Genomic DNA, 21842 nt, shown 5'->3' on the forward strand with positions numbered 1-21842 from the left:
CACACCACCACTAGCCATCGCCAACAACCGTTCGTAATGATGCGACTGAACCGAGAGCCGATTACGCAACGGCTAAAAGAATCACGGCATTTCCCATAAATTCAGCGCGCTAAACGTGGTGGTCAACAAAAAAGTCCAAGCAGTAGCATATTCCTATTCCGAATGACTGCTTCAGGTTTGCTTGCATATGCAGGCTTGATTTAGGGCTGAGAAGTTTCTTGCTTCTGAGGTCATATGGGGTACCATTCACTTTTCCTAAAACGAGCAATGCTCTCAACTTCTCTTGGGAGTGCTTGTGTTCTCCAAAAATCTGCAAGAGGGGGCGTGTGTGTGGTGGTCTTTGTTGGAGTAAGACACACACCAAGACGAACGGTGGGCGTTGTTCACCCAGCCAGCCCAGCAAGGGTGCATCACAGTCAATCAACTTGAAGCACAGACATTTGAGAAGCACGAGCCACGAAGCCAAGACCAGAAATAGGCGCCCTCGAATCAGATGCCGAGATATTTTTGGGATACAAGCTCCAAACTGCAACCCTGAACCAACAGCACATCACCAATTTGTTGCGAACGTCCGAAACGGGATTTGATGCGGAGGGGGGGGGGAGCAAAAGTGCTGATTTTGTGAGGAGTGAAATCCTCACAGATTGAGTTGATCTGCCTCAAATTGACTTGTGGCTGAATATAGTTGACAAGTCCCCAAAAATCGCGTCTTGAAACACACACTGACTGCAGCTTTGAATGTACATACATGATGCAAGTTCATTCTTGGCTTTGACCTTGACCTCGGACTGCTTGACCCAAGGCAATGGTCGCACGAGTAGGATTCAATCTCTCATTTCATATTGCTCTCTCATCGAATGGACAGAGATGGCAACTCTTGCATTGCTACCAGACAATTATTGGACGCCGACAATGAGCCAGGGACGGAGGCGGGTGGGTGGTTCATTCATTGAGATCATCACGATTTTACAGATTGGGAAACAAGAAGAGCGCGTGTGTTTGGTGTATGTTGGATTTGTGTGTAAACCCCAAACCACAGATCGTACACACACACATTCTCTCATCAAATCTCAGATTGACCCCATGATTGCGTTATTCCTTCCTTCCGCACCACCACCACCCACCACCACCACCACCACCACCACCATCATTGTTGCCAGTTTGAACCCGATGACTTGCATCTCACCATCAGTCAATATTCATTTTCCTCCAGCAACAACAACACCCTACCCCTTCCCCCCCCTCGCCCCCCCCCCCAAAAAAAAACCGACAGCTACCTCAACCCCCGTCGCAAACACCACCCGCAACGGTGACATTCAAATCGTATATCTGAAGCCCATCCATACGTCGTCGTCCAACAAACTCCCATCCCAAACCTCCTAATCCCACCCCCTCTTATGGCATGTAAGGTATCCACTCAAAACCGAGCACTCGCAAGCCACGCTCTAAAAGTCCCCCAGCAGCAGCAGCAGCCTTGCGCACCAGAAAAATAAAAATATAAAAAATCCAATTTTCTGATTGGCGAGCTCGTTAAACTTTCTCACTCGCTTTTATTTTATCCCTGCTGTCTGGTTTTGAACGGTGCTACGCTGTTGTTTTTCACCGGTGCCGCGGCTTGTTAGGTGTGGAGATTTCTTGGCCCCCACCCCCAACTGGGGTGGGCTGTTGGAGATACAACATACCCTACGGGCGAAGGAGAGACAAGAGATCGTATATCGTAAAGCATAGGTGTGTAGTGTAGGCGTTGTTTTTGGGAGGTAAGGTAGGCAGTGTAACCTCACACGGGGGGGAGAGGGGCTCGTGTTGTGGCATTCACCTACCTCGTTGCAAGTATGGCACTTTCAGGATGGAAGGTTGACTGACGGTGATGTACCCAAGGTAGATAGGTCCTGCCCGTCTGCAGTTTTGATAATTATGGGCTGCAGTATGCGAGTGCTGTGTGCCCCGGCCATATGGTCGCCACTCAGCCCTAAAACATTCTGTACATAACACACCTCGCCGGGCTGTGGTCATACCGCTACTGCTTGATGGTGGTGGATAGGTCCAGAAAACTGGCTGCCTTGGACTAGACTCGGCTGTTGATACTGTCTATGATCTGACTTGCATCATTCATCACCAGTTTCCACCACGCCGTGAGCAAGGAAACTAGTGCCGTTGCACGCTATACGCAGCAGCAGCAGCGGGACGGGAAGGATTGCAAGAGAAAAGGATCCATTATTGCGTACCTGACTGCTGCGGCCAAGGTCACGGTTAACTCTACTGTAGGTCCACTTCCGCCAGCTTCCTTTGGCCCCCAACTCTTGATAGTGCTAGGTGCTGCATACCTATATCAAGAGAAAGCCGACGCTATCATCAAAGAAGGCATTGCACCGAATGGCTTTGCAAGTGACAATGTGACAGAGCTATGCTTCTTGCATTCAACGTGGTGTTTTTTTTTGGGGGGGGAGGGGGGAGGGAAGGGGTTTGCTATTTCGGACCTCCTTCCATGTACCTATCTCTTACTGAACTCTTTGGCCCCCATTCTGGTCTGAAGAATTGATAACGAAAAGCCAAAAACTGCCTTGTCGATATCAAGAATTCCAAATCACTTACGCTGCAGGCTTGATTAGAGTGCAGAAAACAAGTGTCGATCCATGTGGTCCTCCTATGCCTGAGGATGAATGTTCGGTGTAGTTGAGGCTCGGTGTCGAACCGTGATGTTGTACCCATCTCGGCCGAAATCACCACCACCAACCAACCCCCAACCACCCCAAAAGTGCAACTTGAGGCTCTTGAACACACATGCTATAGGAGCAGCAAAGGAAAATGTTTCATGTTTCAGGTTCTTCCCGCCATTGCATCACACACGAGCAGGTAGGTTCTTTGCACAGCCCAGCGGGAAAACCCACAGCCACATGATTCTTATTCAGGTGCCTGGAGCTAGGGTGAGTAGTGACAGCATCGAAGATCTGAGCAAGCAGGAAAGTCTCACACCCCCCCTCCCCTCCCCCCACCTTCACAGCCCAACCGGCATAGAGTAGGTAAACGAGAGAGAGAGAGAAAAAGCAAGATCTTCTGTTCCGTTTTATTCAGCACGTGGTGGGAAAGCAAGGTGAGGAACGGTGAGTGAGGGGAACATAGAGGGGCGCAGCAGCAACACCTCACACTTCCCCGCACCAACAGGCGCTTGTCCGCGGCTGTTTCTCCCCCCATCCCCAAGCCACCCACCTGACTTAAGCGGATGATGCTCTCGGCGGCCGCGGCCCTTCTGCTGCTTGGACTCGCGGGTTTTGTTTGAGAGAGAGCAGCTTAAAAGCTGTTACCTAAAGCTGAACAAAGCATAGGGCAGACAGGCTCTGTAGATCGCCAGCAACAGGAACTTCTTCTGAGTAAGACCAAAAAAAGCCTTGCCCACTATATCAAAAGTTGAGCTTTTTACCTTCCGCTTGCGTATTACTTGTAGCTATATTGTCGTAGTAGGATCACTTCCTTGTACATCGATCTATCTATCTTGCGGTGGACGTTGCGTGGGGTGGGGGGGTTCGATATCGGATATTGAAACTTGCAGCTTCAACATCAACAATCACGGCCTTGGTACCGCCGACGACAACAACAACGACAATAACGGACGCGGGGTCGCCGTTCACAGCTATCATACCCTCCCCAGCCGCCCGCACCCCTGCCTCCTCCCATTCTGTCCAGTCCTTCTGGAAGGTTTCCATGCAGTTCCGTGCCGCCTTCTTGCGTGGTGCTAGTGGGTGAAACCTTTCAGAGAAAAAGCTGAGAAAAGTTGCCGCCGGCCACCGTTAGCCCGGCCTTGTCTAGGATCATGGTCCGATACAACTGGAGATAGAAACCTGGGTGTGGATTACAGCAGAGCCAATGTGACGACAGCGCGGGAGGGAGGCGTGAACAGATTCGCGGCGTGTCTGTTGGCGGGCAAGGCGATGGTGTGAGAGCGGGGAGAAGCGGCGGGAATGTCGTACTCAGCAAGGAGAGGAAGGAAGAGGGGGGGCGTGTGTGAACATTGTTCGAGCCTGGTTGTTCAGGATCAGGAACGGCCACACTTACTGCCTTACCTTACGCAGCTCGGCATGTTTGAAACATCCGATCATTCCCCCTTCCTCCAAAGAGAAGAACCCACCGTTAGCTCTAGATGATCAAGATAGCTGAATGTGCAGAGAGAACATCCGAATCCAGCCATCTAATAAGCCCGTGCTTCTAAAAACAGTTCCCCAAGTGTTTCGAGTTCAGAGATCCGTCATGATCCAGAATCGAATCCAGTATAACCCCCACTCACACATCATCGCATCAGAGAGGTAGACTCGGAGTTCTGAACTTAGTTTAGATCAAGTCCAGGGAGCTGATCATGAAAGAGCCTGGGCTGGAGTCAACAAGGAACAAGAAGGAAGAGACGCGGAGTCTGGATGTCAACCAAGACCAACCCACCACTGCGACCTTATCCGCGAGACCCGGGGTCTGGCATGCGGACTGCTGCTTTGCTTTGGTTCGCTGCGTAGGCGGGCGGCGCTTCTCTGCAAAGAGCACGTGGAGTATCCGCTGGCGACCAAGATCACCATGAACGGCGCGACAGGGCACAGAAATCGATAATCGAAGATGATGTCCCGACGTCATCTCCGGGCTTCCTGATTAGACTTGCTTCCCCACCGATAGCCGGTCTTCAACGCCGCTCGTCTGCTCTCGACTTGATGGTCGGCCGAATATGTCCCCAGAGAGAAGAACGATGAGGTGAGCAACTCAGTTGGGTTTGATAGACGACACAAGACCGACCCGACAGACGAGCCAGGGTTGCGGGGGGAATGGACCAGTGGCTTGTCCGGTTCCTGGTTGCGAATTATCGCTACTGCAGGCACAGTCACAGTGCTGATGGGCCAGTCGTCGTGGAAGGCTTCGAAAACTTCCGACGAAGAAGCCAGGAGACTGCCGCCAATGTCGCAATGCATTCAAGAGCGTTGTGGTTGGGCGGGACCGGGACCGAGAACGAGACTGCCCGGTTGGTGAGATCAGAGGAAAGGAGGGCGGGATCGGAATTGCCGTTCATCCATTTTCCATCTCGAGATAGGCAGTTGGTGATGGTCTCATCAGTAGAAGCGGGCAGAAAGGCAGTCGTCAAAGCGTTTCACCTAAACAGCTGTCAAGCAAGGGCGGTTTTGGCGTCTGCATGACGAGGGATTTCTCTTGTGTGTGATGGAAAGACGGTTGAGCCGAGAGAGGAGGTGATGTGGTTCACTTGATGCGGTTCCAGAGTCGAGGAACCTTGACGACCAAGCGCTTGCATTTGTTGCGCGGCCACCACGGGATGCCCACCAGGTGCTGGGATGGCACTTCCCGCCCCACTGTTGCCCTGGGCCTTGATTGCTCACCTCGGTGAGTGGCTGAGAGCGGTTGGTCTCACCGAAGCTTTGACCACTGCGAAGCACTGACCTTGCTCGCGTCTTCAGTTCACTTCGCGTCGCCACCAGGCAGCGAGTCCACGTGATTTCCTGACATCGATAGGTATTCAACGACGACAACGGCGAGATTGGCTTTGAGTTTTACGGTTTTGGCAGGCGTTCTGGTGTAAAGGGAAAACGGTTTACCGACATCTGATGGGCCAGAGGCAACATTAAACATTCACAGCACTGGGTAATTCAGTGATTGCTTTTTGACAGCACACTGCAGCCAGACAGCCCGAGTTTACGAGTCGTTACATCGACGACCGTTTGAGCATTGCATCACATTTCCTGCACTCTTCATCAGGTATTTGATTGCATCCAAAACCATCAGTAGATCTTCAAAATGGAGTTCTTCATCGAGTAAGCAGTACCTAATGTGTTTGTCCCGGGAAAGCAAACTAATATGACCAAGTGACCTTCGGGTCCTCTTCCCATACCCCCGAATCTATCCAGGTAAGTCCGCACTACCCTGAACCCTGAACCTCCTGCTGCATGTGTTGCTAACCTTTCCACAGAACAATATGCGTACGTATTCTTTTGGGGTCTAAGCGGTGATCTTTTTTGCTGATACTCAAGTGCCATGGCACAGCTACATGGTCGATTTGAAGAGTGGGTCTCCTCAAGCTACCCGTCATATGAGCAATCCCTAACACAAGACAGAAACGCTCGATGCCGGCGGAAACTGCGTTTTGGAAATGCCTTCGGGCACAGGGAAAACTGTCACCCTGCTCTCCCTCATTGTGGCCTATCAGATGTCGTCACAAGAGAAGCGACCGCTCATCTACTGCTCCCGTACCATGTCCGAGATCGAAAAGGCTCTGGTAGAACTCAAGGCCCTGATGAAGTTTCGAGCCGAGAGACTGGGGCATGAAGAGGATTTCCGGGCCATGGGTCTAACGTCCAGAAAGAATCTATGTCTGCACCCAGACGTGAAACGAGAAAAGAGCGGTAGTGTTGTCGATGCCCGCTGCCGCAGCTTGACAGCCGGCTTCATTCAGGAGAAGAAGAGGAAGGGCGAAGACGTAGACGTCTGCGTTTATCACGATGTAGGCATTTCGGATCCTGGGTCAAGATACCTGGCTAATACCTGGCAGAACCTCGACAACCTTGAACCGCACAATCTCATACCCAACGGTGTTTGGTCTCTCGATGGCCTGCTCAGATACGGCCAGAAACACACGCAATGCCCCTATTTCACCGCGCGGAGGATGATGAGCCAGTGCAACGTGGTGATTTACAGCTACCACTATCTGCTCGACCCAAAGATTGCCGAGCGTGTTTCCAAAGACTTCTCCAAGGACTGCATCGTTGTCTTTGACGAGGCTCACAACATCGACAACGTCTGCATCGAATCACTCAGCACTGACATCACTGAGGAATCTCTACGGAGGGCTACCAGGGGAGCCCAGTTTCTAGAGAACAGGATCAATGAAATGCGAGACTCTGATCAGCAAAAGCTGCAAGACGAGTATGAGAAGTTGGTTGAGGGTCTCAGGGGCAACGATGAAACTCGCGAAGAGGACTCGTTCATGGCGAATCCAAGTAGGTGTATTTTCGCAAGGGGCCATCGGGGACAGGTGTGCTAATTTTTGCCTTAGCCCTTCCAGAAGACCTTCTCAAAGAAGCAGTGCCAGGTAACATCAGACGAGCCGAGCACTTTGTTGCATTTCTGAGGAGATTCATCGAGTACCTCAAGACCCGCATGAAAGTCCGGCAGGTCATCTCAGAGACCCCCCCTTCTTTTCTAGCCCATCTGAAGGAGTACACTTTTATCGAGAAGAAGCCGCTCCGATTCTGCGCCGAGCGACTCACGTCCCTGGTGAGGACGCTGGAGCTGACCAGAATCGAAGACTACCAACCCCTGCAAGAGGTGGCCACCTTTGCAACCCTGGTAGCGACCTACGAGAAGGGTTTCCTCCTGATCCTAGAACCCTACGAATCAGACACAGCTGAGGTGCCCAACCCGGTGCTCCACTTCACCTGCCTGGACGCTGCCATCGCCATCAAGCCGGTATTTGACCGGTTCAGCTCGGTCATCATCACCTCTGGTACCATCTCGCCACTCGAGATGTACCCCAAGATGCTCAACTTTGAGACGGTGGTGCAAGAGTCATATTCCATGACCCTGGCAAGGAGATCATTCCTGCCCATGATTGTCACGCGGGGAAGCGACCAAGCCACAATCTCAACGGGCTTCCAGGTCCGGAACGAACCTAGTGTCGTTCGAAACTACGGCAGTCTACTCGTGGAGTTTGCAAAGATCACACCTGACGGAATCGTCTTGTTCACCCCGAGCTACTTGTACCTCGAATCGCTCATTTCCATGTGGCAGGGCATGGGCGTGTTGGACGAAGTGTGGAAGTACAAGCTCATCCTCGTCGAGACGCCCGACGCGCAGGAGACGGCGCTGGCGCTCGAGACGTACCGCACCGCGTGCAAGAACGGGAGGGGGGCGGTATTTTTGTGCGTCGCGAGAGGGAAGGTGTCGGAGGGCGTTGATTTTGACAAGGAGTTTGGCCGTACTGTCATCAACATCGGTGTTCCGTTTCAGTACACCGAGTCACGCATCCTGAAAGCGCGGTTGGAGTTTTTGAGGGAGACGTACCGCATCAGGGAGAATGATTTTCTCTCTTTTGATGCGATGAGGCATGCTGCCCAGTGCTTGGGGAGGGTTATCCGCGGCAAGGACGACTACGGCGTCATGGTGCTTGCGGATAGGAGGTTCAAGTCAAAGATTCAGCAGCTGCCCAAGTGGATCCATCAAGCGCTGCTTGGTGCGGATACTAATCTGAGTACGGATATGGCGGTTAGTAACGCGAGGAGGTTTTTCAAGATGATTGCCCAGCCTTTCCGAACTGAAGACCAGGAAGGTATCAGTATCTGGACGCTTGAACAGCTCAAGGAGCATCAGAGGAAGATGCAGGAGGAGTTGATTAGGGAGTTGCAGGCTACGGAGGAGAAGAGGGTGAATCAACAGCAGCAGGCGCAACAGGCGCAACAGTTTATTTCTGCGAGGGAGAGGCCGGATAGTGATTACGAGATGGATGAGGATGATGAGGCTGAGTTGATGGCGTTGGATCCGTAGTCGCTGACTTCACACGCGCTTGGGTTGTTAGATAATCGGTAGTCATTTGTAACACATAGTATCATCAATCAATATAAGTCGTGGGGAGAAAAAAAGAGACTGCTACGTTGGCCGAGGCTATTAACGATGGTTAGTAGGCCTTAAATGATGGTTGGAAGCCCTTGACCGACAGTCGAGGGGCCTTGGGCTGGCTTTGAACGCTATGATTCCACGTTGCTGTCTCTGTTAGGTATTTTGTCTACCGCATGGGCAGTCTATTTCCTAGGTAGCAGGCAAGAGACTCTGAGTCCAAGACCAAAGTTCCAGGCCATGATGTGATTGTGGGTTTCCACGATTCGGGGTTGCCGATGGTGTGTGCCATCAGTTTTTTCCCGCTCGTTCAACTCACCGAATATGCAGGTTGTGCGGTGGTAGGCTCGTGAGCTTGCTCGAGTGGGTGAAGTGGGTAGTATCCGGGTAAATCCCACCTTTTAGACCTCACATTCTTTCTTGCTCTCTCCCATCGAAAGATCACCCTTGACTGCGAACTGTCGCGTCCAAGGCAAAACCGTTTGCGGCACGGGTACCTTAAGGTAGGTAGGTAGGTAGGTACGCAAGGCTTTCTCGCCTCGGAGGGTGGGAAGTCACCAGCATGCAATACCACCCTCATGGGCCATCACAGCTCCAATGAAGGATGAGATGCAAGCCAACCCTTCTGGAAGGGTGGAGGAACCAAAAAGGAAGATATCCCGACCTTTTATTGAGTGTGTTCTAGCGTGCTTCGGTGCATTAGTGATGATACCCCCAACTCTTTGATGCACCCTTCCCCCCGCGCGCAAGAATCCTTTTTTGATACCCTAGAGTGATCTTGAAGATGGTGGCTTGCGGAAGGGGATCGGTGGGCATGGATCGGGTGGGCATGGTGACGGTGACGGCAAGGCTGACTTCCTTGTGCTTGTTGGAGATGATGTCGTGATGGTGATGGTCGTTAGAGATACACCTGTCCATCATCCCCCCAACGGTGCTTGAGCAAGTTTCCCTTGTTCGAGTCATTCGGTAACTCCGATCACTCGGATTCTGAATACCGTTTCAATGAGTGGTATCTACACTTGCTTTGGCACACCCCTAACCGCAACCACTACCTCGTGGGGCAGCATGAGAAACGGTGACGCTTGTCATGCTCACAATCCTCGTATTAATTCTCCTTAACCAGGCTCGCAGCTTGCAAAACTTGGAAAGCTATTGGACCATGCAGGAACATGGCGTCCCCCACCACAAACATGCATACAACTCGTGGTAAACTCGTGGCAGCCACATCTTATTTTCCCTGCTGCACGAAGTGCTGTGATGAGATAACGGTGCATGGACTTGACAGCTCGAAAGGTGAGTCTTAGTTGGGAAGGTTGAGATGCATATCAGTGTTGGTGGCATATGAAAGGCAGGTTGTTGGTTGAGGGGTGGTTTATGCTTCAATGAAGCGACATTAGGATTCAAAAGTGGAATGGTTGGTAATGAATAAAAACTCTTAATTGTTTAAGTTGATACCTGGTAGGTAAGGTCTGAAGCAAGGTCTGGTATCAGGGAACACGGTGTGTGTTGAAGGTGTTGGCAGAAAGTGTGCTGGTGGTTGACGGACATGTCGCAAGAGAAGAACCCCGTGCATGTGCAGTAATCCATCATCATCATCATCATCATCATCGGGACCTCATGATAATCGGCGTTTGAGATAGGGAAAGCTGTGTCGGCAAGTTTGTTACATTAGTAGACTTGTTGTGGAAGAGCGGGAGCCTGTGTGTGTTTACATCTCCATAGATGCGGTGTTGGTGGTTTGTTCATCAGCATGAACAGAGCCATCCGAGCTTCCTGTTGGCAAGTTAGCAACATACAAACAGTGAAATGGAAGAAAAACTTATCCTCGTCTCCGAGGGGCCGCCCTCCCAACTTTTCAGCGGGGAGGACGACCAGGACCACCTCTTTCGAGGTTGTCCCTGTTCCAAAGATAAGCCACATCTTGCCAGCCAACCAAGAACACCAGCAGCCCTTCCCCGAGAAACCAAGGATCCAGACAAGCAAAGAAAGAAGAAACCAGAGACCAGACAAGTACGAAACTTTGACTCCAACTCTAGATGGGTCCCGGCAACTGATCCCCTCTCCCTCCACCCACCCTTCAACCAAGACCCCCAAGTTCGAAGCATTCAGTCCAAACCAGTTGACCGGCCACCTCCCAGACACCACACCCTCACAAAAAGAGTACCCAGACCTCCGCAAATCAATCCAGCAGCCGAACCTCGTCGTCATCGATGCAGCAAATGTCAAAATCGGCAGCTAAACTCGCAGGAACCCCAATACCAAAGACCGAACCGGACAAGCTCTTTCCGTGTGTATCGCACTGCCAACAGGGACTAGTTTTTGATTCCTCTCCATCCAGTACCATAAGTGGCGGGCTAAGGAGGGCATTAACGCGCGGACAAAAGACATCCTTAAAAACCGCGCTGTCGTCTCCAACCGATATGCCCTCTCCAGGACACACAGCCGAAGGAAGGTTGCGTCAAAGACACGGTTGTTTGGCGTCGTCACCGGACGTAGGACAAAGCCATACGAGGGCGAGTTAATGCGCCTAGTCGGATACTATGAAGTTCACAGACACGCCGAGCAGATCTGCCGCAACGTGGTCCTGGGGGTCGGGCTGTCTTGGGTGGGTTCGTACGCATGCAGAGAGAAGATGAAGATCGAGGGTACCGAGAGCGTGATAGTCTGGCGGAAAATGTCATCATTGGGGTCTCCGTATGTAGTCCAACAGCCCTCGCTCATCTTGCGATGATTCCGGCGAGGTGAGTTGCGGACGAGAAGATGTGAAACCCCAATGTAGATGACCGTACGAAGCCAGACTGCGCTCTCCCTCTCACTTCGAAGCTGCACAGCAACCAAAAGAGCATGCTGGCCGAAGCCGACAAGGCAGTCCCCACACCCGCCAAGCAGCTGGACACCAAACCAGAACATCCATCGTGACCAGAGCCAAAATACCCCAGAGCCAAGTTCCTGACGAGCGACCTCATATCGAGGCCCTTACCATGTGGACTCATAGGAACTGACGTCGCCCACCAAAAGGTGTCTGGAAGATCGCTCCGCCGGTCGGCCCGCATTGCCCCCATCAGATGCATCCGCATCGCTTTTCAGCGACCGACTTCACGTCAGAGAGCGCAGGCTTAGAAGACGGTTTGAATGACTGTTGAAGCGCAAGGCTTGTTGACCAAATAAAAACTTAGGGTTAAGTTCCGAAGCTGATTCACCTCGCGGGACTGACGCCGAAGCGATGGCCGCAGTAATCCCTGCGCGGCAGGCTTGGAGGTTCCTGATACAGGATCGAAGCTGCGACGTACTGCCGACAGTCCAGAACCCAGTGAGGTGGCTCCGGAGGAGCATTCCTTGCGGAAAACCAGAGTCGGAGAACTGTGGAGGAGGCGCCGTGCGTTTGTAGAGTGGTGAAAGAGCTTGGTCCGGCCGATACAGTGATGCCAGGGCTGTTTGTTGAGGCTGTATATCTCGATGTTGGATTGTCAGATGCTGCGTCTCTGACGAGGCCATTGAATCGATATGCTTTGGTCGAAGGCGGTTCCTTTCGGACATTGTGAGGCAATTGGTGATGTTGGTATTGGATGTTTGGAGGGGAAGGGTGCAAGTCAAGTGAAGAAGACGCGTTCAAATGCTGAACACCGCGTCGAATGCACAGACCATCAAACCCACCTTGGCTGCAAACAGCTCAGAAGCTTCGCGACGTCATGGGCTCTTGCCCAATAAGCAGACCACTACCAACCACACCGGCCGGAAGGCACTCACTGAAATACTCACTGCTTGAGGGGGCGAGCATCTAGGCTTGACGATTTCGATATAAATTGGTAGAAGTCTTCCATTTGTTTCCCTCGGAGCCACGCTTGGTCTGATATCAGATTTCTGCCATCACATCGCCTCTGACATCATCGAAAAGACCCGCCATGGATCCAGCAGCTACCGAGCAAAAGAGAAACAATGCCCGCCAGAAGCTGATGCAGTTTATTCTGGACATTGGATCCAAGGCATTTTCCCCAGACGTCCCCGAATCATCCCGTGTGGAAGGAAGGAAGGAGTGGGATGATGCGATTCAGAGGCAAGGATAGCCCAATGAATTCTCTTGAGCAAGGCCTTGATCTGACAATTGTCCCAGGATAAAGACCTTCAACCTCATAGCTGCCCTCAATATTCTGGTTAGACCCGGTCACGCACCAGCATGGCTACGCCCAAAGCTGATGGAAGCTTTGACCCTGATTCCCCTCCGTCCGGACGGCGTCAGGGCCACTATGGAGTTCGTCTTTGCTGTTCACCCCTCCAGCACGGTAAGAGTGTCGGAGGCGGCTGTTCCCCAGAAGAGAGGCGCGAACATCACCCACGAGGCCCTAGAGATGGCTAGTAAACTGCTTTCGATTTCTTCTTCCTCGGTCACGCCCGAAATATGGTACTCAAGCATTGCGCCACAGCTCTTGGTACTGCTCGATGGAGACGAGGGCCCGGAACTCACGAGAACGGCGTCCTACATCATTGGCTTTGGGATTCTGGGACGCAAGGCGTCTGGAGCTCCAGGAACTGCAGGCTGGAAATGCCTCGCTGAGCCTTTGCTCTCTGCCATCAAGCCTTCACCGAATGCTCAGCCACCAAGTACCGAGGATGACGACGAGATTGTTGACCTCAGCAAAGAGAGAGTTCTTGTGGAATACCAGGATCTCGTCACTGCTCTGCGCCGGCTCAGGTCGTTAGTTGTTTCACACCCAAACCAGGGCTTGGCCAAACGCTTGCTGTCGCCATTGCTGCCGTCTTTGTGGACACTCTCTACATGGAACAAAGCCAGCTCAGAGCTCTCGGACAAGGTCTGCGGTCCGGCTTCAGAATTACTAAAGATATACCTGAAGCTTTCCCCCTCTCCAGAACTCGTGGTTTACCTGATAAGAAATCTTGGGTATGTTGGAGGATACAACCGACAGAGTCCTGAATGGGTCTACAAAGAGACAGGCAAGCATGAGATCGGCATCGTGGAAAGAAAACCTCGCGCTTTTTTCATTGGCGGCGCCCCAACAGCCCCTCAAGTCACCATGGAGGACATCGAGACTAAGATCACCACCTTGCTTGACTTGATCACAACGACCATGTCGGATGCCGACATCATCGGCGCTTTCCTTGAGCTCCTGAAACGATGGTTCAAGGCAGCACGGCAGTCAAGAGGCGGAAGTGTTCTCATCAAGGAAGAGTCTGAGGAAACTCGAGACCCCTTGGAGCAGCTCATTGAGATCAAGACCCTCCAATCCATGATGGAGAAAGTCCCAGACAAGCTCGCCACGCAACCTCGGGCCATCCTCGACCTGGTCAGCGAGATATTGGCGAGCTCTGCCGCCGCATCCGACGAGGACCACAATGATGATGAGGTAACAGGCGTAGCCCTGAGCCTTCTCAACATGATCGTCACAGTCCCCGGCTTCCAAAAATCCCGGGTCAACCCTGACACTTTGTCCCTCATCGAGACCTCTCTCGACAAGCTCTCCAAATCCCCCACCGACGTCGGGAAAACAGCCAACAACCTCGGCCTCCTACTCCTCTACCGAGACCAGATCGAAGACCCATCCGAGTCTCTCCTCTCACCTGCCCCGGCAGACCGCCAAATCGAAGACCGCAAAACGTACAGCCTCGCCATTTCCTACATCACCGCCTCTGACTCCCCCCCCCCGGTAAGGTCTGAAGGCCTGCATCTAATCGGCACCCTCATAACCTCGCACTCCCCCGTCCTCGACATTCCAGGTATTCTAGTCCTGCTGTCATCCCTCATCTCGGACAGCGACGAGTACATCTACCTCCGCATCATCAAACTCTACACCCTCCTCGCAGGCTCCCACCCCAGAGCTGTGACGAACGATTTGCTTGACCAGTTCATTGACGCTAAGGAGACTTACTCTGTCGATGCCCGGCAGCGGTTCGCTGAGGCGTTGTCACAGGTCATCGAACGTCTAGGGGAGACTTTTACCGGTGATCTCGCGCAACGTGTAGGCGATGGTCTACTCTCCGTCGCCGGCCGGAGAGCTCACAGGCCCAAAACTGAAGCTAGGCAGGCGAGGGAGGCCAAGGTGCAGGAGAGGAAAAATAAGGAAGCGGCTGATGCCTGGGGGGGTGAGGTGCCTGACTTTAGTGACCCGACGACGCCGGAGGAGAAGGCGAGGAATGAGATTTTGGAAAGGATTGTTGAGGGGTGGGAGTCGAAGAGGGGGAGTGAGGATATCAGGGTCAGGGCTTCGGCTTTGGGGGTTTTGGGGATGGGGATGGAGGTTAATGTAAGGGGCATGGGGGTTAGGGTTGTTAATTTGGCGGTTGAGCTGGCGGTTAGTATTTTGCAGGTGGAGAGGGGGGTGGAGGGGGGGATTTTGAGGAGGGGGGCGGTGATGATGGTGAATGAGTTTGTGAGGGCGTTGGATAGGGTCGGGGAGGGGTTTGGGTTTGGGTTTGGGTTTGGGGAGAGGGCAAGGGAGGATTTGATGAGGACGCTTGGGTGGGTTAGGGATACGGATGGGGATGGGCTGGTGAGGAGGCAGGCGGGAGATGTGGTGGAAAGTTTGGAGGCTTGGGGGGTTAGGAGGTTGGTCGGGAAGGGGGAGGAGGATAAGGGGATGGGGATGCTGAGGGGGTTGGTGGTGAATCCGGTTGAGAGGGTGAATCCGGCTGCGGGCGAGGAGAAGGTGGGGAGGGTGATGATTGAGGAGGTTGAGTGAATTATTAGGCTTTATGCTTGAGATTAGGCTTTTATATCACTGCTTTTGAACATTGTGTTCTGTTTTGTGATCTTTTGGCTTGGTGGTGTAATAGGTACGTACCTTTCTTGGCAACCCGTGACAGCGCGTGTATCCCGACGTGTTTTCGTCCCACCTTTCTGCATCCCCGCAGCAAGTAAGCAGCAGGCAAGCCACTATCTAAACCAAGCTGTACCGCGTTCAATCAACCATCCCAAAACAACGACACCAAAAAATAAAATAAAAAAATGGCCCCTCGAGAAATCCTCGACTCCGAAGACGACGGCGATGGCTTTGACGACGACCAAGAAGAATATGGCGAAACCCTAGTCCCTCCTAATGCAGCTGTCGAACAGCAGGCAGCAGCGCCACCTGCAACAAGCGCCGCCATAAACAACGTTGCTGCCACAAATATCAGCACCACCGCCCTCTCGACCGATTCGTCTTTTTTTGAGAGGGTGTATGAGGGGCAGTATATCGCTTTTGATCTGGAACAACCAGTGGTTGCGACAACAGCAACAGCAATAGAAATGCCTCCTTCTACGCGGAAAGCCACCGGCCGTGCAAAGGCCAAAACCAACGATGCGGTTGTCGATTTAACCACCCCGCGAAGAACAGACGTGTGGGACTTTCCGGGAAGTTCCCTCCCCCCAACCGCTGAGCCGGGTTCGCGTCGGTCAGCGAGGAAGCGCGCGCAGGTTGGGGTTGGGGTTGGGGAAGAGGAGGAGGATCCGTATGCCTTTCCAGAGTCGGCTCCGGCCGCGAAAAGGACAAGACGCAGTCTTGGTGCGGCTGCCAGCCCTGTCGCGCTTGTGGGGGGGGTGGGGATGTATGTCGCCACGAGTGAGATGACGGCCAGTCAGAAGGAGCAGCATGTGGCCGTGTCGTTGCCCAATTCGTTTACGAGTGAGGTGATGGGAGGGACATTGCCGACGCTGCCGCACGGGGAGGGGCAGAGCTCGAGCGGGGGGACGTTGAGTACTATTGCTTATACTACGCCGAGTAGGATTGGGAGTTCGGACAGGAGGGACTTCTCGTCTATGGATGGTGTTGGTTCGTCTGTTGGTGGTGGTGTTGGTAGTGGTGGTGGGGAGATTGACACGCCGGCAAGGTATCAGGTATGTGTGCGGACGGTGGTTGGTGTTGAGATGTGGGGGCTGACTAGTGTGACAGTCATCACCGGATGTGTTGAACGACATGGCGCCTCCTTCGACCGGCAGCAAGAGAAAGGCCAGGGGTAAAAAGGACATGGAGCCTCCCACCTCGACTGCTTCGGGCCGTAAAACCAAAAAGAGGCGCATCATTGAGGACGAAGAGGATGGTGACTTTGGAGCTGAAAACGACCAGAGCCATGTTTCTGAGGATATCTCGACGGAAGTTATCCCTCAAGCTGAACCGGAACCGCAACTAAAGAAGAAACGCGGCCGGAAAAAGAAGGAGCCTGTACCCCTGCCGGAGGAGGCAGCACCGGATGTAGAGCTCAGTGAGCTCTACCACCCTGACGCGGAAGCTACTGCTTCAGAGGGGCAGGTGGCCCCATTGCCGGATATGGAGGGTGAGGCTGCACCTGAGGCTGTCGAGCCTGAGCCCGTGGTGGAGGAGCAAGCGCCTGTCAAGAAACGGAGAGGTCGGCCAAAGAAGGCGGATACGGTGGCCAGGACACAGCATGTTGTTATTGAGGTGGAGGAGGAGGGTGTTGAGGAGGTGAGGGAGCCGTTGGCGGAGGTGCCTGCGAACACTCAGACAAAGGGGAAGAAGACTCCTGCTAGGAAGGGGAAAGGGGGTAGGAAGAAGAAGGAGGTGGTTGTTGATTCTGAGGAAGATGAGGAGGGTGATGATGGGGAGTGGGGGGAGAAGAAACTGGTAGAGGAGCAAGAAGAGGTGGCTAAGGAGAAGAAGGTGGTGGAGGAGGTGGTCAAGGAGACGAAGGTGGAGGTGAAGAAGGTGGTCAAGGAGACGAAGGTGGAGGTGAAGAAGGTGGAGGTGAAGAAGGTGAAGGAGGAAAAGGTGGTTGCTGGGGGGACTCCGATCAAGCCGGCGGGGTATAGGGTTGGGTTGAGCAAGAGGAGCCGGATTGCGCCGTTGTTGAAGTCTCTGAGAAAGAATTGAGGGAGTGTGGGATTGGAAGGCATGTTTTGATTTGTTACTGTTACGGATAGTAGGGATACCCTTTGCTTTATTGCTATGTTGGACTTGGGGGGGGTCGGATGGATGTGGGAAGGTTTTATGGGGATAAGATGGTGTAAAGGATGTGTTGTGTATATGCTCTTGTTTTCCATTGGCAGGGCAAGGTAGCTCTCGGGAAATGATACTCGCGTGAAGAGAGACGGAATATTATGTCTTGTCATCTTGAGCTCTATCGATTATATGATATATGTAGTAGAGAGTTAGGGTCTCGGTCTCAACAAACATCTCCAGCTTCTAGAATGTCTCCTTACAGCTCTCGATCCAATTTCCATACCTATCTTGTCACTAATTATCCTCAACCTCAACAGAACCACCCCCTTTATCTTGAAATATGATGCTGTGCCTGGCTTCTCTGACCTCGATGGCCCAGCGCCGCTGCCCACCTGACCTCTTACACTGTTCCACAGAAGGTTTAGCGCCGTCTGCTAAGTCCCCCAAGTTCCGGCATTGAACCCTGCACTACAAGGGCAGGGCGACCAATGGGAGGGCGGGAATTGTAGGTAGGGACCCGCTGGACGGTGAACCACGTCATCGTGCCGCCGCGCGCGTGTTCGTGCAGTTTTGGTATGCGCGCGCTGCTGTGCCCCGTGCTGCTGTGCCCGTGTGTGTGGTGGTTACTGCCTGGAGAGTTTTGTCTCGGGTTTTTGCGGGGTTGGGAGCGTGAGATGTTGCGGTATCATTTATTAAAGGAAAAGGGAGAGAGAGCTGCTATTGCAGAAGAGCAAGGCTTCCCGGAAAGGAAAGCTAGAGAGGTGCAGGGCTGAAGCTAAAGGTGCGTCCGTGTACCCCTACCTCACCAGAAGGCAGCAACGTCTACAACCTTTTTCATGCTTTCCACCGCTCTTCTAACTGCTACGATATCCAGCAGAAACAATGCCACCAAAACACAGCTACACCACCCACTGCCGCCTCCGCCCCTTATCCCCATCCCCAGATGACCAAGTCCCGGCGGCAAACCCCCAGTACTTCTACTCCTCCCCCATCCCCATCGACGACCCTTTATCCGCCGCCGTTGGCACCATCCCCGACGCCTCGAATCCGAGCTCTGGGGTTCAAAACCTCCGTCCCTTTTCAGAGGGGGATAACCTATCCCTTGAGCGGGCTTGGCTGGGGTTTGCGAACGCAGAATCGAAAGAGGAGCATCAGAGGCTGGTGAGGAGGTGTAAGCTGGGGAGAAAGGTTGATCAGGAGGGGGAGGTGAGGAGACGTCTCGAAGCACTTGTCGACCGCCTCGCCAAACTCCACATTGACAAGCACAAGCGGGAATCTGTCGCATCAGCAAAGGATGGGTTGCTCGGCCCGACGAGCATGGTTGTTTTGACTGAGGATGGTGGGGGAGAGGAGAAGGTGGTTTGCTGTCAGGAGTTGGAGATTGATGTTGCGGCGGAACTGAGAAAGGAGTTTTGTGGGTTGGTTAGGCGGAGGGTGGGCTGGTTGGGGCAGGAGAGGGTTGCTGAGGGGGTTATGGCGGTGATAAGCAAGATACAAGGCGGGGGTGCGGAGGGGCAGGAACAAAACAAGAAGGGGGGAGGGGGGAGTAGTAGACCTGGGACGCCGGTGCCGCAGATGGTTGTGGGGAGTGTACCCAGGGTGCCGGGGATGTCGGGGATTGGGGTTGGAGAGGAGTTGTTACGGGGACGGGGGTTGGTGGATGGGATGGGGGAGAGTGGGGTTGCTACGCCTGATGAGAGGGAGAGGGAGAGGGAGAGGGGGACAGGGAGGAGGGGGGAGAGTACTGCTGGGACGAGGATAGCTGGGAAGGGGGCTGTACCGCCGCCGGAGGAGGATACGGCAGAGGTGCTGGTGGGGATTCAGAGACTACATATGGTTTCGCTGCCGGTGTTGCAGATGAAGCCGATTTACTGGTCGCCGGTGAATGATATTGCCGCGGTGGTGAGGGCGACGTGGTTTTACAGGTCCTTACCTCCCCTTCCACGGACAGTTAACAAAAAGCTGACAGTTAACAGAGACACCATGATCCCCCTCCCTCCGCTGGTCGCCAACCAGCTCGAGGCCGGCTACCGCGAACTTCGACCCTGGACAGAGACCTGGTCTGACGAGCTCCGTTCTGCCCTCGACGTCGGGGCGGTAGGCGAAGAAAAGGTTACTCATCGCCTCTGGCCTGAGCACCACAGTGAGAAGCAACGGTCGGCCAAGTCGAAAGATGGACAACATCTACCGCCTGAACCGCCTGTGTCAAGTGACCCGTTCTGTGCAGCGAGGTGCTTTAGTGGGGAGGCTGCTGCGGAGGGGAAGCTGGAACCTGTTCGCGAGGAGGCTGACACTGCCATGCCGCCGCCAGAGCAGAGACAGTATTCAAACCACCACGTTATTTACAAGAATGCCAAGGAGGCGTTTTTGCTCAAGCCGAGCCAGCAGCCCTCGGCGTATTACTCCCGGAGACCGGTACAGAAGATTATGAAAGGGGTCACGGTTGGGGTGCCGGTTGTGAGAGGGTTTGATAGGGCCGCGTGGGAGAAGGTTCATGAGCCCAAGAAGCAGCAGCAGGTGAAGCCACAGCCGGTCAGACAGGAGCAGAGGGAAAACAACAGCGAGGAGGGTGTGTGTCAAGGCTGTCAAGAAGAGCTGCGAAAAGGCCAGGTGACCGACCTTGTCCTCATCGCTCACGGAATCGGCCAAAAATTCGCGGAAAGGGTGGAAAGCTTCCATTTCACGCACGCGGTGAATGCCTTTCGAAGAATGGTCAGTGTCGAGCTGGAGACTCCCGCCGTCAAGTCGGTCTTGCGGCCGGAACAGAACGGGATTATGGTTTTGCCAGTAAACTGGAGACATTTGCTCAGCTTTGAAGACGGGGGGCCAACGACGGGGAACGAGGAGGATAAAGCGGCTTACGCTCCGGATGGGTTCGGCCTCAAGGATATTGAACCGGGTACGATACCGGCCGTGAGGAGCATGATTTCGGATGTGATGTTTGATATACCCTTCTACATGTCGCATCATAAACCAAAGATGATCGCGGCGCTGGTGGGGGAGGCGAACAGGGTTTATAGGCTTTGGTGTGGGAATAACCCGGGGTTTGAGGAAAAGGGGAGGGTGCATTTGATTGGGCATTCGCTGGGAAGTGCGATGGCTGTGGAAGTGTTGAGCAAACAGCCTACCAGGGTGCCGAGGCCGCTTGGGCAGGTGCCGAATACAAAGCACTTTGAGTTTGATACGGTTAATTTGTTCTTGTTGGGGAGCCCGGCGGCGTTCTTCTTGCTGTTGGAACGAGGGGGGTTGGTGCCGAGGCGGGGGAGGATGAAGCCAGGCGCCGAGGCGGCGGATACAGTTGCGAAGGATGTGGTGGGGGAGTTGGGTATGTTTGGGTGCATTGCGGTGGATAATATCTATAATATTTTGGCAAAGGAGGATCCGATTGCGTATTTGCTGAACGGGACGGTCGACCCGGTGTATGCGGCGAGTTTGAAGACGGCGTACGTGCCGAGTTTGAAGACGGGGTGGTTTAAGGGGGTGGGGGATGCGTTCAGGGGGGTTGTTGGGGTGGGTGGTTCGTCATCGTTGGAGAGTGAGGTTGGTGGTGCTGTTGGTGGGACGGAGCAACAGAAGAAGCCGTCGATGATGATGAGGTTGCCATCGCAGTTGGAGCTGGAGGTGCATGATTTTACGAGGGAGGATGTGGCGGAGAAGAAGGCGTTTCTGCTCAATGATAATGGGCAGATTGATTATTATTTGAGGAGTGGAGGGGGGCCATTGGAGATTCAGTATTTGAACATGCTGAGTGCTCATACGAGTTATTGGACGAATCTAGACTTGATTCGGTTTTTGTGTATTGAGGTGGGGAGGAGGCCGGGGAGGAAGAACACGCTGCCGGCGATGAGGGCTGTGAAGGTCAAGGGACGGTTTGGGGGGGTGGCGGTTGGTGGTTCGGGATGAGATGGAGGGTCTGGACCTTACTTTGTTTGGACTTGTACTGTATTTGATAGCGACGGCGTTTAGGAGCGAGACGGATATACTTGGTCAAGGTAGACAGACAGGTAGACAACAGCGCGTTGTTCATTTGATTGGTTGAGGAGTGCTCTTTGAAGTGACTAGCTGGATGGATGCACTTGGATTCGAGACAAAGAACAGTTTGAACAGGGAACTACATAACATGATATCTGGAATTGAAGATGGCCTCTGCTGCCGCCGCTGCTGTGCAACCCCAGATCTTCCCGGATCTGATTCCTTAACACGACTGATATAAGGCTGGCTCGGCAGGGGGCTGGCATAAATTGTTAAGCTTAGCGAACGGTGCTTGGCATGCGGCCCTGTTCCTGTTTCAACAGCTCTCTCTAGTTTCCGAGCCGCAACACCACTGCATCTTTGCGATAGCCGTTGCTGGACGCTGTCGCGAGA

The 21842-nt window shown here is 53.5% G+C and overlaps 4 protein-coding genes across 4 annotated transcripts; all 4 read left to right on the forward strand.

Annotated features, from left to right (window-relative positions):
• Positions 1 to 5008: 5008 nt before the first annotated feature.
• On the forward strand, positions 5009 to 8610 carry RAD3 (TFIIH/NER complex ATP-dependent 5'-3' DNA helicase subunit). The gene is made up of 5 exons (XM_062892231.1): positions 5009 to 5795; positions 5848 to 5888; positions 6096 to 6481; positions 6530 to 6977; positions 7034 to 8610. The coding sequence occupies exons 1-5, from the start codon at positions 5779 to 5781 to the stop codon at positions 8518 to 8520; spliced, it is 2379 nt and encodes a 792-aa protein (XP_062740319.1). The 5' UTR covers positions 5009 to 5778; the 3' UTR covers positions 8521 to 8610.
• A 3881-nt stretch (positions 8611 to 12491) lies between these two features.
• QC762_605410 (uncharacterized protein) lies at positions 12492 to 15281 on the forward strand (the record flags this gene model as incomplete). The annotated part of the gene is made up of 2 exons (XM_062892232.1): positions 12492 to 12643; positions 12701 to 15281. 2 exons carry the CDS (start codon positions 12492 to 12494, stop codon positions 15279 to 15281), a joined length of 2733 nt encoding a protein of 910 aa, XP_062740320.1.
• Positions 15282 to 15466: 185 nt separating this feature from the next.
• On the forward strand, positions 15467 to 17725 carry QC762_605415 (uncharacterized protein). The gene is given in 3 exon segments (XM_062892233.1): positions 15467 to 16417; positions 16473 to 17267; positions 17283 to 17725. The coding sequence occupies 3 exon segments, from the start codon at positions 15548 to 15550 to the stop codon at positions 17406 to 17408; spliced, it is 1791 nt and encodes a 596-aa protein (XP_062740321.1). The 5' UTR covers positions 15467 to 15547; the 3' UTR covers positions 17409 to 17725.
• Positions 17726 to 18359: 634 nt separating this feature from the next.
• QC762_605430 (uncharacterized protein) lies at positions 18360 to 21513 on the forward strand (the record flags this gene model as incomplete). Its single annotated transcript, XM_062892234.1, has 2 exons — positions 18360 to 19402; positions 19454 to 21513. The coding sequence occupies 2 exons, from the start codon at positions 18360 to 18362 to the stop codon at positions 21378 to 21380; spliced, it is 2970 nt and encodes a 989-aa protein (XP_062740322.1). The 3' UTR covers positions 21381 to 21513.
• Positions 21514 to 21842: the final 329 nt, after the last annotated feature.

Source organism: Podospora pseudocomata, chromosome 6 (assembly GCF_035222375.1).
Source record: "Podospora pseudocomata strain CBS 415.72m chromosome 6, whole genome shotgun sequence".
Lineage (NCBI taxonomy): Eukaryota > Fungi > Ascomycota > Sordariomycetes > Sordariales > Podosporaceae > Podospora > Podospora pseudocomata.

Coding starts and splice junctions, on each gene's coding strand:
- RAD3 (XM_062892231.1), top strand. Junction 5,889..6,095: donor ATACCCCCGAATCTATCCAG/GTAAGTCCGCAC, acceptor AACACAAGACAG/AAACGCTCGATGCCGGCGGA. Junction 6,978..7,033: donor CTCGTTCATGGCGAATCCAA/GTAGGTGTATTT, acceptor TTTTTGCCTTAG/CCCTTCCAGAAGACCTTCTC.
- QC762_605415 (XM_062892233.1), top strand. CDS start 15,548: ATGGCCCCTCGAGAAATCCTCGACTCCGAAGACGACGGCGATGGCTTT. Junction 16,418..16,472: donor ACACGCCGGCAAGGTATCAG/GTATGTGTGCGG, acceptor CTAGTGTGACAG/TCATCACCGGATGTGTTGAA.